The sequence below is a fragment of the Chelonia mydas genome, chromosome 4, assembly GCF_015237465.2.
Source record: "Chelonia mydas isolate rCheMyd1 chromosome 4, rCheMyd1.pri.v2, whole genome shotgun sequence".
Taxonomy (NCBI): domain Eukaryota; kingdom Metazoa; phylum Chordata; order Testudines; family Cheloniidae; genus Chelonia; species Chelonia mydas.
Window position 1 is genome coordinate 41379924 of NC_057852.1, and position 14118 is coordinate 41394041.

Consider the following 14118-nt stretch of genomic DNA (forward strand, 5'->3'; position numbering starts at 1 on the left):
TGTGCCAGCAATGCCCCTCTGCCATGTACATTGGCCAAACTGGACAGTCTCTACGCAAAAGAACAAATGGACACAAATCTGACATCAGGAATCATAACATTCAAAAACCGGTAGGAGAACACTTCAACCTCTCTGGCCACTCACAAACAGATTTAAGGATGGCAATTTTGCAACAAAAAAGCTTCAGAAACAGACTCCAACAATAAACTGCGGAGCTTGAATTAATATGCAAACTAGATATCATTAACTTGGGTTTGGGAGTGGCTGGTCATTACATATATTGAATCTATTTCCCCATGTTAAGTATCCTCACGCCTTCTTGTCAACTGTCTAAATGGGCCATCTTGATTATCACTATAAAAGTTTTTTTTCCTGCTGATAATAGCTCATCTTAATTAATTAGCCTCTTACAGTTTGTATGGCAACTTCCACCTTGTGTGTGTGTGTGTGTGTGTGTGTGTGTGTGCGCGTGTGTGTGTATATAAAAAAAATCTTCTTATTATATGTTCCATTCTATGCATCTGATGAAGTGGGCTGTAGCCCATGAAAGCTTATGCTCTAATAAATTCTTTAGTCTCTAAGGTGCCACAAGTACTCCTGTTCTTTTTGCAGATACAGACTAACACAGCTGCTACTCTAAACCTGTCATCATAGTTTGGAAGCCAATTACTGATCTAGAATCACTATAAAACAATTACATAAATAGTTGAACTTACCATAGCTTCCCCTTTTTTGATGCCAAAACATGTAACAACACCATCATGATCTCCAATGACAACCTGCAAAAATGTAATGCTTAATTATTATATCAGCATTATTCCTACAAAGTTTATTAGTTTACATCTTAAAAAGGAAGAACTTTCCTGATACTAGTCAGGTGCATCTGCAGTATGGAAAGTAAGCATTACCAACTACTAAAAGATTTAATAATCATACTATATCACAGGAGCACACAACACTTTATAGATATAAAGACAGAAAGTCCTTCAGTCAGAGAGCTTAAAATCTAAATTATTACTCTGCAATTATTTAACTGTCAACCCTTTTTGTATTTGTTGTTTTAAAGAACATCTGTCATATAACAGAATCTTTGAAAAAATAGTATTATTTTGCTAAAACTTTTTCTATATTTTATATTGCTCATCCTTTACTTATTACCAGAAATGAAAAGCATATAACTGTTTCTTAAGAGTTCATCTATTCTGATACTTTCTTCCGACACAGAAATCATAACCATGAAATTACCAGAAATGAGGTTTAAAAAAAAAAAAGAAAAGAAAAGAAAAGAAGCTCCTGTCTTCAACACATGTTCTTAGCAAAAAAGAACAAGGGTGGAGAAATATATAACAAATACTAAAGCCTAATAATGTCCACGCACTGTCAGCAGGTCTTGAAACAGAATTAATTAGGAAGCTTTGCTTATACTGTCCCAGATAGAAGGAATCAAAAGATTATTCGCACCACTGTCTGTTCCAAGGGAATAAAAATATCGATTTTTAACGGAACAAATATCTTATGTCAACAAAAGCTACCTTCTGCATTGCCCTATATCTTGATGCAGGGAGAAGCTTCATGGTCTTCTGAGATGTCACTCCCACCTATTTGAAAACATCAACTCATTACTGACTGAACATCTCAACTCTTACATTTCAAAAAAATTAAGTCATAAGGGCCACAAACTAAACACCTGCAAATTGCTAAAATGACTGATGGGTCACTGAGAAGAAATATGCTGAGGTTAGAATTCTCTCATAGGAATACCCCTCAGAGTGAGTATGTGTTACATAAGTCCTACTGGAAATGTGTTGAAAATATCTAAACAGTTGAACCCCTACATTCTACACAATATAAAGGCAGTGAATTTATTAAAAATATGTCATCTTGTATAGAAGTCCCCATCCCACTCCTCTATTTTAAATTTCATACATTTGTGTTCATGCTCTTTAATGCCTCTATCCACAAAGCAAGAAGAACAGCAATTCAGCATTGCCTGGATAATCAAAATAATGTGCCACAACTCTCATATAAAAAGATGAATTGTAAAGACTGTCCATTTGAGACTTGTACTGCTTTGTACTTGCTGACAAGGCTGCTAATTCCTCTAGTTGGGGTACTGGTTTCAGAGATGTTAACACCACCAGTTCCCTGGATAGTTACTTGAGGCAGATAGCAACATGGAAAACAGGTTTAGTATTTCAAAGGCCTGGTCTACACTACGGGGTTAGGTTGAATTTAGCCGCATTAGGTTGATTTAAAAATGACTGCGTCCACACAACCAACCTCAGTCCGTTGACCTAAAGGACTCTTAAAATCGACTTCTGTACTTCTCCCCGACGAGAGGAGCAGCACTAAAATCACCTTGCTGGGTCGAATTTGGGGTAGTGCGGACGCAAATCGATGGTATTGGCCTCTGGGAGCTATCCCAGAGTGCTCCCTTGTGATCGCTCTGGACAGCATTTTGAACTCCGATGCACTAGTCAGGTACACAGGAAAAGCCCCAGGAACTTTTGAATTTCATTTCCTGTTTGGTCAGCATGGCAAACTCAGCAGCACTGGTAACCATGCAGTCCCCCCAGAATCATAGAGCGCAGAATGTTTCTACACTCCCCCTATCATCTCCGTCCCTGAGATCATCGCAGATTAGAAGGCGAAAAAAAAACACTCACGATGACATGTTTTCAGAGCTCATGCAGTCCTCCCGCACTGATAGGGCACAGCTTAATGCATAGAGGCATTCAGTGGCAGAGGCCAGGAAAGAATTAAGTGAGTGCGAAGAGCGGAGGCAGAACGCAATGCTGAAGCTAATGAGGGAGCAAACGGACATGATGAAGCATCTGCTGGAGCTGCAGGAAAGCCAACAAGAGCATAGACCCCCGTCATAAATATAAAGGGAAGGGTAAACCCCTTTAAAATCCCTCCTGGCCAGAGGAAATCTCCTCTCACCTGTAAAGGGTTAAGAAGCTAAAGGTAACCTCGCTGGCACCTGACCAAAATGACCAATGAGGAGACAAGATACTTTCAAAAGCTGGGAGGAGGGAGAGAAACAAAGGGTATGTGTGTCTGTCTATATTCTGTCTTTGCCGGGGATAGACCAGGAATGAAGCCTTAGAACTTTTAGTAAGTAATCTAGCTAGGTACGTGTTAGATTATGATTTTTTTAAATGGCTGAGAAAAGAATTGTGCTGAATAGAATAACTATTTCTGTCTGTGTATCTTTTTTGTAACTTAAGGTTTTTGCCTAGAGCGGTTCTCTATGTTTTGAATCTAATTACCCTGTAAGGTATTTACCATCCTGATTTTACAGGGGGGATTTTTTTTTTTTATTTCTATTTACTTCTATTTCTATTAAAAGTCTTTTTGTAAGAAAACTGAATGCTTTTTCATTGTTCTCAGATCCAAGGGTTTGGGTCTGTGGTCACCTATGCAAATTGGTGAGGCTTTTTATCCAACATTTCCCTGGAAAGGGGGGGTGCAAGTGTTGGGAGGATTGTTCATCGTTCTTAAGATCCAAGGGTCTGGGTCTGTAGTCACTTAGGCAAATTGGTGAGGCTTTTTACCAAACCTTGTCCAGGAAGTGGGGTGCAAGGTTTTGGGAAGTATTTTGGGGGGAAAGACGTGTCCATACAGCTCTTCCCCAGTAACCAGTATTTGTTTGGTGGTGGTAGCGGCCAATCGAAGGACAAAAGGGTGGAATATTTTGTACCTTGGGGAAGTTTTGACCTAAGCTGGTAAAGATAAGCTTAGGAGGTTTTTCATGCAGGTCCCCACATCTGTACCCTAGAGTTCAGAGTGGGGGAGGAACCTTGACAACCCCTGCTGCATCCAATGTATAACCGCCTACCCTCCTCCCCACGTTCCATAGCCTCCACAGGGAGGGAGGGGGGCCTGAAGACATGTACCCAAAACCACCCGCCACAATGTTTTTGCCCCATCAGGCATTGGGAGCTTAACCCAGAATTCCAATGGGCAGCGGAGACTGCGGGAACTGTGGGATAGCTACCCACAGTGCACCGCTCTGTAAGTCAATGCTAGCCATAGTAGTGAGGACGCACTCTGCCAACTTAATGCGCTTAGGGTGGACACAGGCAATCAACTGCACAAAATCGGTTTCTAAAAATCTACTTCTATGAAATCGACCTAATTTCAAAGTGTAGACAAGGCCAAAGACTGCAATATTTAATAACAGATCCAATATTTTTGGTGCTTGTTATCCCAGACATCACTGACTCCCACCCTGTAGAGTCCCACAGCTCCAGATCATGTAGCCATATAGATAAATGTGTAGAAACACTATTTAATTTATGATAATAGTATTAGACCCTGACACTGGACAGATTTAACCAGATGCTTAGCTTTACAAAGGTGTGTTGTCCCACTGACTCAGTAAGACTATTCATGTCCATAAAGTGAAACACTCTGTTTGCAAGATTTGGGTCTTTGTATCAAGCAGTTTTAAGTTATACTGGATTTTTTTTAAAGGTGCATTATTAGCTTATTTTAGGCCCCAAATTTAGGGTGGCTTTTTGAGGGGAGGAATGAAAGGTTCATGAAACTTAACACTAATAGAGTTTGCTTTTAATTCTAATGCAAATAGTTTTCTGTTATAAAATAAACATATTCCAACATGCAACCCAGTAGACCACCCTACCAGATGCTGAGGCAGGAAGAAGGAAAGCGAGAAACAGAGAGAGAGGAAGGAAGAAAGGCTAGTGCCCTAAGCGCTGGACCATCCTAAGATTTAGGAGAGTGGGAGTCACTTCCCTGCTGTGCCACAGACTTCCTGGGTGACCGTGGGGCGAGCCACAGAGCCGCTCCATGCCTCAGTTTCCCCATCTGCCAAGCGGGGCAATCCCTGCCTGGCAGGGGCGTTGTGAGGCCAGACCTAGTAAAACCGGTGAGGTCTGGGATAGCGTTTGTCCCGGCTCAGCGAAATACAGCGAAGAAACACGCGGAAACTGCCCGCAGATGCTATGTAGTTGATAACCAGGCAGGGCTCCCGGGGGCGCAGGGCAGGAGCGGGGCTTGGCGGCACAGGAGCCTCTCGCAGAGGGCCTCTGTTTATAGACCCGCCACCAGCCCCGCCCGACCCCTGCGCGGCGCGGCCGCGGCATTACCTGCAAATAATCCACGCGGGCCAGTTGCAGCTCCATGGCACCAGGCTCGGGGGCGACTCCGCCGGCACGGCCCAGGGACTGACCCCACCCCCCCGGCCGGAGGGGCCGCGGTCCCAGCCTCTCCCACCCCACCCGGCGGCCCAGCGCCAACGCAGCCTTCTCCCAGAGACAGACAGCTAATTACCCGTTACCCTGGAAACGCAGAAAGGCCACCTCCCCCAGAAGTCGGCCTTCTATTGGACACGCCGGGCGGGGAAGGGGCGGGGTCAGTATTGATCACGCGCAGTGATTGGGCAAAGCGCCGCGGCCTCGCCGCGCGGGCGGCGCGTCTAGGAGCCGCTACAGGAGAGAGCCGCGCTGGGGGGGCGGGAGATGGAGGCGGGGGTCGGCACAGAGCTGGAGAGCGGCCGGGAGCGGTTGCGCGTCCCCGGTTCTCACCGGCGTTGGGGGCGGCGACGGACGGTGATAGCGCCGGCGGGGCGGCCAGGGCTGCGGCTGGCTGGAGGCAGCGGGGCACCCGGCCTTCCCCTGGGGCGACGGAGGAGGCCGGGGACTGCGCCCGGGGGCCGAGCTCTCAGCGCCCAGTGACTTCGCTGCTGGTGTCGGTGTAAGGGAAGATATTCCCTCACCCTCGTCTCTCTAACTCCGACTGTTTGGGGAGACGGGGGGGATTGCTACCCAGTTTTCTAAAAGTCTTGAGGGACGTCTCTGCCCTCTGGCGAGGGGGTTCAGGCAACAGGGAGCATCATGTCTCTCGGCTTTGCAGCGCTCCCACCCGGACTCCGGTGGGGCTTAAAAGTACCACAGCAGCGAGAGTCCTTGAAGGAGCTTTGCAGGCATCGCGTGCCCCATTGATTAACTGCCATTGCGAGTGGCCATCGTGTCTGTAAATCAAGCCCTGGGTTTCTGCGGTTAGTTGAGTCCTCAGAAAATGAGCTGGGCACACAGTTTGGGACTTGCCCAGCATCAGGAAGATATATATGGGAGAGGCAAAATGCCTCTAGGTGGGCACTGCAGTGATGCCTACAAGTAAACTGGACAAGGAGGGCTACGCTGCTGGTGTGTTGAAACCACTGGTTACCACGCTGACCAGTGTTGTCTCATTGTTTCCAGTAACTTCCTTGTGGTTCCATCTTGTGTCTTATACAGAACTTAGGTTGTAAGCTCTTTGGGGGCAGGGATCAGCCTTTTGTTTTGTGTTTATACAGCATCTGGCACACTGAGGTTATGCTCCCTGGCTGGGGCTCACAGGCACTACAGTAATACAAATACCAATTTACATTCTGGCTCCTGGCCCGCTCTTCTCCCTCCCACATTCTGCATCCCTCTGTCTTCCAGCTACTCCTTTTGTTCCATGCTGTCAGTGAGGGCTATGAGAACAGAAGGAGAGACAGTCTCTTCTCTCTCACCTCTACTGCCCAGCGCCATAGTGGCCTCTGCAGCCTAGAAGGGCAATTTTGGGGAAATTCTGCTCAGCCCTAGACTAGACTATGGTCAGTCACTCTGTGGGAATGGCACATATCATCTAGTTGGTGTACTGCAGCTTTGTGGGGATAGAACACTTGCAGCGCAGACAAAACCTTTGGAGAATTTCACTGCCAGATTCTACCAAACATGCACAAACTGTAATTTTCTGAGACCCGTAGCTTGGCCACATTTGGACAGATTTTAATGAAGAAGCAAAAGGCCCATCCTTGACAGATGGGTAATCCCCTTGCCAAAAATTTCAAGTCTCTCTTCAAAGCAAGGAGGTGCTAGGACTTCTCAGTGAAACAATTAGAATTTTTTGAGATAATTTTGTCTCAGAAATGGCTTACTTTTTGCTGAAGTTTCCCCAAAAGGTTCAATCTAAGGTGCACACACATCTGGAATGGAAAATTCCAGCTTGAACATTATAGGTTTGCCAAAGCTTTAAGCAACTGAAAAGTCTTATAATGGAAAATGTTAGGTAATGTTAGCTGTAGGTGTTGCTACCAATACTGCCTAAATCAGCCTTTTACTGCCTTTGACTGATTGTTGTAAAAAGTCTCTGTGTATACCACTGTACGCTTCAAAATCTGGTGCTGAACAACTGGGGCAAGTTAGTCTGTAAAGTATGAATATTTTATTTAACAAGTAAGCATCAGAGGCATCATTTAGAATAGTGTAACAAAATACCAGCCCTGCACAGAATCTGAATTTTAAAAAAATCATCTCTACCACAAGAAAGTATAACTTTTGACTGAGTTCACTTTACCTTCAAAAGTTTTTTTTAAAAGGGTTTCTAGTCCCTACTGTTGAAAGCAAACATTATGCTGCATTAAGAAACAAATGTATATGTATGCTAAACACTGCTCCTAAAAACAGCAATTCTCCAACAAAAAAACTTCAAAAACAGACTCCAACGAGAAACTGCAGAATTGGAATTAATTTGCAAACTGGACACCATTAAATTAGGCTTGAATAAAGACTGGGAGTGGATGGGTCATTACACATAGTAAAAACTATTTCCCCATGCTAATTTTTCCCTTACTGTTACTTGCACCTTCTTGTCAGCTGTTTGAAATAGGCCATCCTGATTATCACTACAAAAGTTTTTTTTTCTCCTGCTGATAATAGCCCAACCTTAATTGATCAACCTTAATCAACCTTAACCTTAATCAACCTTAATTGATTAGTCTTGTTACAGTTAGTATGGCAACACCCATTTTTTCATGTTCTCTGCGTATATATATCTTCCCACTGTATTTTCCACTGCATGTATCCGATGAAGTGGGTTTTAGCCCACGAAAGCTTATGCCCAAATAAATTCGTTAGTCTCTAAGGTGCCACAAGTACTCCTCATTTTTGTAGTGCTCCTAAAGTTATATTCACGCTTTGATATTCATTGTTAAACCTTCAAGTACCCATTCTGTGAGTTTTTTGGTCGTATTTCTTATTAGAATAATTGAAAAAACATAAATATTTCAAATAATACTTAACTGAGACTCAGCTGACTGCTCCTTATTTATTACATTCTACAGAATCCTGTTCACACCAGTTCCTGCAGGGGACAGGGTCCTTTGCAGTGCCTTTGTGTGTGTGTGTGTGCAAATTGTTTAGTGCAAAGAGTTTTTGAAGTTTGTTCATAAAACAGTCAAAATATCAGCAATGCAAGATTTTTTCACCTTCAGTTGTACTTTCTTATTAAATGCAAAAACTGGTATGAGAGTTCTTACTTTTCAGTACACTTAAATGAACAGAGCATTTTTTGCGTGATGAGTTAATAAAATTTCCTGACTAAATTTAAAGAAAGCTGTACATAAAGTTATTTAGTGCTAAAAATCTACAATATATTTTTCAAGTATAAGATACTCTGAAATATTATTGCCAATATTTGTGCTGAAGAAACTGCCAGGAATCCCAGTAATTCATTGAATCATTCACATCTTGACATATGGGGGTTGAGTTTCTCACTGAGTTTATGTATTAGAATTGCTAACTCTTCTGTTGCTTGGGACTTATCTTCCAAAAGTTCATAGCGAAGACTGGAGATATCTTGTTTGATTTCCTTTAATTCACCTGTATTAATTGTTGAAAGAAATACTTTAGTATTGTTTATTAAATATTAAATAAAGTTTTAAGTCACAACAATGCATATTTTAGAATTATCTCCAACCAAAACATTCATCAGAATACCATATGTCTTTCCCTGACCCAATAAACTAACTCTGTACTTCACTTGTATATAGTACATCTATTTTTACATATGTTAACAAATTAATCATAACATCATTGTGAGACTGGTAAATATTATCCTTATTTTATAGAGAAGAAGCATGGATATTTTTAAATGAGTTGCTTAGGTCACACAGGAAAAGAGTGTGGCAAAGCTGGTAATAAGAACACACACATCCTTAGAAAGCAGAAAAAAATCAACCTATTTTAAGGGATGTCAGACTTTGACAAGTATAAACATGGCACTTAAAATCTTCCTGGTCAAAACACAAATATCAATGCTAGGTTGGTGACAAGCAACAGCGATCTTTATTTCAGGACTTCAAGTGTAGAACCTTTTTTGAATATTCAAAGTATTCTTCCCACAAACTATGAATGCTGTCAATTTTTATGCAGTACCCTAGGCAGGAAATTGTTTGCCATGTGTGAAGTATGTAGAACTGATCAATGAAATTATTTTTAATTGTTCACTTTATTAATATAACTTCATAAGCAAAGTTTTATGAATGAAACAACATTCATTCATAAAACTGGTTACCCCAATAACTGGCTAATTGAAAAAAGAAAAGGAGTCCTTGTGGCACCTTAGAGACAACAAATTTATTTGAGCATAAGCTTTCGTGAGCTACAGCTCCGATGAAGTGAGCTGTAGCTCACGAAAGCTTATGCTCTAATAAATTTGTTAGTCTCTAAGGTGCCACAAGTACTCCTGTTCTTTCTGAAACCTGGCTAATTGAGTTTCACTTTCAATCCAATTGCTGCTTAAATCGCTGAAACTTACACTGTTTGAACATTGTAACTTCTGCTCACTGTTTGTCAGTCATTATACTTGTCTATATTGTAACTTCTGTTCACTGTTTGCCATTCCTTACACTTGTCCATATTGTAACTCAAACTCCATTTTAAATTGTCCCAAACTCCATTTTAAAATGCTCACTCCATTTTGTAAAAGCTTGCTGCAATCTTCATATTTGCAAAACCCTGCTGTAATGTTACTAGTTTAGTTTAGATGTGTGAATGAGGTATGTATGAATGATGGAATCAACCTCCAGCCCCAGCCTGTCCTGATGAAATAAAGTGTAAACACCCAAGGGCTGAAGATGCAGACAATAGCCCTGACAAAGTAAGAGGAGTCCACCCTCAAAAGAAAAGAACAAAAGTACAATTGAAGAAACATCAAAGCCAGGTCCTAGGCTGAAAGTCATGTCTGCAATTGACGAGTGATCAATCACACCAAACCTAGAGGCAGCGTGACACTGCAAGACCTACAGATCTATAGGGGGGAGGGACAGCTCAGTGGTTTGAGCATTGGCCTGCTAAACCCAAGGTTGTGAGTTCAATCCTTGAGGGGGCCATTTAGGGATCTGGGGCAAAAATTGGGGATTGGTCCTGCTTCGAGCCTCCTGAGGTCCCTTCCAACCCTGATATTCTATGATCCTATGACTCTTGATTCAAACTAAAGCCTACAAAAAGGATGGGTGAGATGGAAGACTTTGAAGGGTAACATGCTGTTGCCAACATGGAAGGGCATCGGTGCATGCCCAACAGAGACCCAGTTCTTCCTTGCGCCTGGCTTTCCTGGCCAGTTAGCCGTCACAAGCCACGAACTCAAGCTACATTCAGGACTGGTAACTATACAGCAGCTGCAGAACCTCTGTGTGTGTATGAACGAAAGTGTGAATGAATGTGAAACTGAATGAAATGTTATAGGTATAACTGACTGCCTACTACGATTCTTTCTGTATTCACAATAAATGTGACATTTTGTCTTAATAAGATCCTCCTGGTTTTTATTTTATTGGTATAACAAGTACAGAGTACAAAATAAGACCTTTACTGTTCTCTTAAAGTGAAATCCTTAGGCTCATATATTTGAAAAAATAATACTTAGCAATCATAAAGGATTCTCCCACAGTGTATAGCACCTTACATTCAATATGTTTTGAAAACCATATTTAATCCCCACAATACCACTGTGAGATAAGTATGATGCAGGGTACATATGATCTCTTTTACTGCTGAAAAATCTGAGGTTCAGAGAGGTCAGCTGACTTGCTCAAGGTCACCAAGGAGAAGCAGTGAAAGATCAGAATTTAGGTCTTCTGACTCAGTGTTGTGCTCTCACTGATTGACGGTACTGCTAACCTGAAATCCAAGTGCAACTACAAGGGACAAAACCCTTCAAAAGACTTGTGCTTTGTCAAGCATTTTGGTGACAGAACAGTTGATACCATCATCTCTATCCAGCTTTGCAAAAGATGCATGTGTAAGTTAAAAATACCAAAACCAGAACATAAAGTTTCAAGTTTTTCTGGTACAGTTAAATACTTCTGGGCTTCTGGCCAAAAATGCCAAATTGAACTCTATGCTGTACTCTTCTTTTTTGTACAACCCTTGGCATCATCTAGAAACTCAGCATCCCTGGGATTTGTGTGTCACGTACACTTTCCTTTTTCTATTCTATTCTTAGTCAGAAATGAGTTTAGTACTAATAACACAGATTTCAGAGTGGACAGTTTAGTTACTACAGCCGAACAGTTCTCTTGATTTTGTTTTCTTTTTATTCATATTTTACTGGTTTTCAAATGTACAGAAATTTCTAGTTTACAGAGCATAAAATAAGATTAAGGTATATATTATAATTTAATTTCTTTTCAAGCCTAGATTCATGTTTCAATCAGCTTGACAGCTTTTTGTGGCTGTCACTATTTTGCCAATGCCACAGCACTCAGGAAATGATTCACAGGTTATGGGAGTGAAAAATAAGTTTAGTTAACTTCCGATAGTTTAGAATATGTTTTTATTTACATTTAAGCATGTTTAGTATGATAGCAAGGCTTTCGGTGTATAAAGCATCAATTTTTTTCAGAAAGCTATTGCTTAATATTAAAAATACAGTGGCAAACTGCTCTGAAAGAAGGGCCCATTCCGATCAGGCATGGATAGTCCAGTTGATTTCACTAGAATAAATCAAGACTCTAAACCCTACACCTGGCAGAGTTTGCATGAATTAGCCCTAACTGTAGAGATGGGATTAATAGTGACAGTAATTAAATAAGATCCATTTTAAATCTAGACATCAGACCATGAGTACTATCATCAACCAGGGCTAACTAATAAATTTAGCATGCAGAATGTTTGTTTTCAAGGATATTTTTCAATATCTTTCTTAAAAGATTTTAATTATTCCAGTTTGGCAGTAAAAAAGAACTGCCTTTTTCTTCACACCAACGTTTAGGCAATATTCTGAGTGATATTTTTGTCACATGAATGGTTTTGATAGACCTATGTTTGAAGACGTATTGCTGAGCAGTGCAATGCATGTGTGATTTAATATAGACCTCTCTGGCCACTCCGTAACAGATTTAAAGGTGGCAATTTTGCAACAGAAAAGCTTCAAAAACAGACTCCAACGAGAAACTGCGGAGCTTGAATTAATATGCAAACTAGTTACCATGAACTTGGGTTTGAATAGAGACTCGGAGTGGCTGGGTCATTACACATATTGAATCTATTTCCCCATGTTAAGTATCCTCACACCTTCTTGTCAACTGACTAAATGGGCCATCTTGATTATCACTACAAAAGTTTTTTTCTCCTGCTGATAATAGCTCATCTTAATTAATTAGCCTCTTACTCCACTTTTTCATGTTCTCCATATGTATATATACCTTCTTACTATATGTTCCATTCTATGCATCCAATGAAGTGGGCTGTAGCCCACAAAAGCTTATGCTGTAATAAATTTGTTAATCTCTAAGATGCCACAAGTACTCCTGTTCTTTTTATAGACCTATATGATTCCCCTCACTGTGTAGCGTGAATGAGTGCAAAACCATGGAAATCCTGCAGAAACTGGGGTGAGAGGGCCATACGGAGGGAAGAAAGCTATGCAGTGCATACTTCTCCATCATACAAACTGCCTGCAGCCTTTGCTTCTACAGGGCTCTGTCAGGGCCATCTGGTGAGGGGAGGACTCAGGGTAACAGCTGCTATGCAGCGTGTTTGCCTCTCAAGTAACCAATGACGTATTTTGCATCATAAATTCTTTTTTCTTTGAGCGTAACTAACTTCCTGCTTCCATGTCTGCTTCTCCTTGCAGAGAGTTATGGGGTATGTAGTGACTGACTGACAGGCCAAAGCCACTATTGAAAGTTAGAGAGCCATGTTGCCTTGGCTGAAATAGAACTAGGGTCAGAAAAGCTTTCTGAAGCCGACTAAGATTCTTTAAGGGCTGTCCTACCATTTCTCATAGGACTCTGGCCCACACCAGGAACTGTGTCCATTGCCCCTTTCTTTTCCCATCAGACAGCTACCACATAGCCATCTTCAATGTAGATTGGTAGTTCTCCCAGGGCCATGGAATTTTACAGGTGAATGTTCCCTCTTCCAGTTCCCTCTTCGAGTTTTATGGAAGAAGGGGAACAAATGGTTCACAGTGTAATACAATACATTGTGTGTTCAGTTGAAATGAAATGAAGAGGAAGGAGGTACTAGACTGGGACATAGGATATCTGAGTTCAATTCCTGGCTCCATCACCGATTTCCTGTGAGATTTTGGGCAAGTTACTTAATCTCTCTGTCCTTCAGTTCCCCAGTCTCGAAAATAGGGATACTACATCCTTTCTCCCATGATTTGTCTATCTTGACTATTACATCGCAAGTTTTTTGTGGCAAAGACCGTCTCTTGCTATGTATTTGTGCTAAGTTCATCTAGTAGAATGAGACCCTGATCTCAGCTGGGGTTTCTAGGTGTTACTGTAGTGCAAATAAATAATAATACTATAATCCTGCAGAAAAACAATATCTGTTAATGCTGTGTTTACAGTGGCTCTCACCTTCATTCACTTCATCGTTTTCTTTGTCCACTTGTGCTTTCAGAACATAACGTTTTATAAGCCTTTTCATGATTTGCTGTTGGATAAAAAATACATAGTTAAGCATTTAGACAGCCCATGTTCTTTCACTTAAACGTCTCACATGCCTGTAAGTGAAATGTCTCACAGCCAAGAAGTCAGCACTTTCTTCATCTTTGCTTTTACTGGTGGGTTAAGTAGACCCAGACATTAAAGTATGATCCCTTCCTTGTCTACATTCCTCTTATATGCAGCCCAGGCCAGCAGGAGGTCTTAACTGGAGTGGTACAAAAGTGCTACCAATATCTTCATAACATTATTGCCCCTTCATTCCAAGCAATTTCACACTCCTGAAATTTTGCTTCTCCATAAAATTCTACAAAATAGCTATTGTTTATATCTAAAACATGTACCAGTCCTCAGCTGATTTTGCTACAAAGCCACATTCACTT

General features: G+C 41.5%; 2 protein-coding genes across 5 annotated transcripts in view; both read right to left on the reverse strand.

The window, feature by feature from the left end:
- BBS7 (Bardet-Biedl syndrome 7) overlaps positions 1-5324 on the reverse strand; it is a 47241-nt gene extending 41917 nt beyond the window's left edge. The window contains exons 1-3 of one of the 3 annotated variants that reach the window (XM_007056819.4): positions 5115-5324; positions 1533-1598; positions 717-779 (exon numbers count right to left, since the gene is read on the reverse strand). In XM_007056819.4, the coding sequence (XP_007056881.1) occupies positions 717-779; positions 1533-1598; positions 5115-5150 (165 nt within the window). In that variant the 5' untranslated portion in view covers positions 5151-5324. The remainder of the gene's footprint in view (positions 1-716; positions 780-1532; positions 1599-5114) is intronic. The other 2 variants (XM_037897141.2, XM_037897142.2) reach the window with 2 other exon arrangements.
- Positions 5325-7195: 1871 nt separating this feature from the next.
- TRPC3 (transient receptor potential cation channel subfamily C member 3) overlaps positions 7196-14118 on the reverse strand; it is a 63044-nt gene continuing 56121 nt past the window's right edge. For both annotated transcript variants that reach the window (XM_037897143.2, XM_037897144.2), the window contains exons 11-12: positions 13649-13724; positions 7196-8654 (exon numbers count right to left, since the gene is read on the reverse strand). In XM_037897143.2, coding sequence (XP_037753071.1) covers positions 8512-8654; positions 13649-13724 — 219 coding nt within the window. In that variant the 3' untranslated portion in view covers positions 7196-8511. The remainder of the gene's footprint in view (positions 8655-13648; positions 13725-14118) is intronic.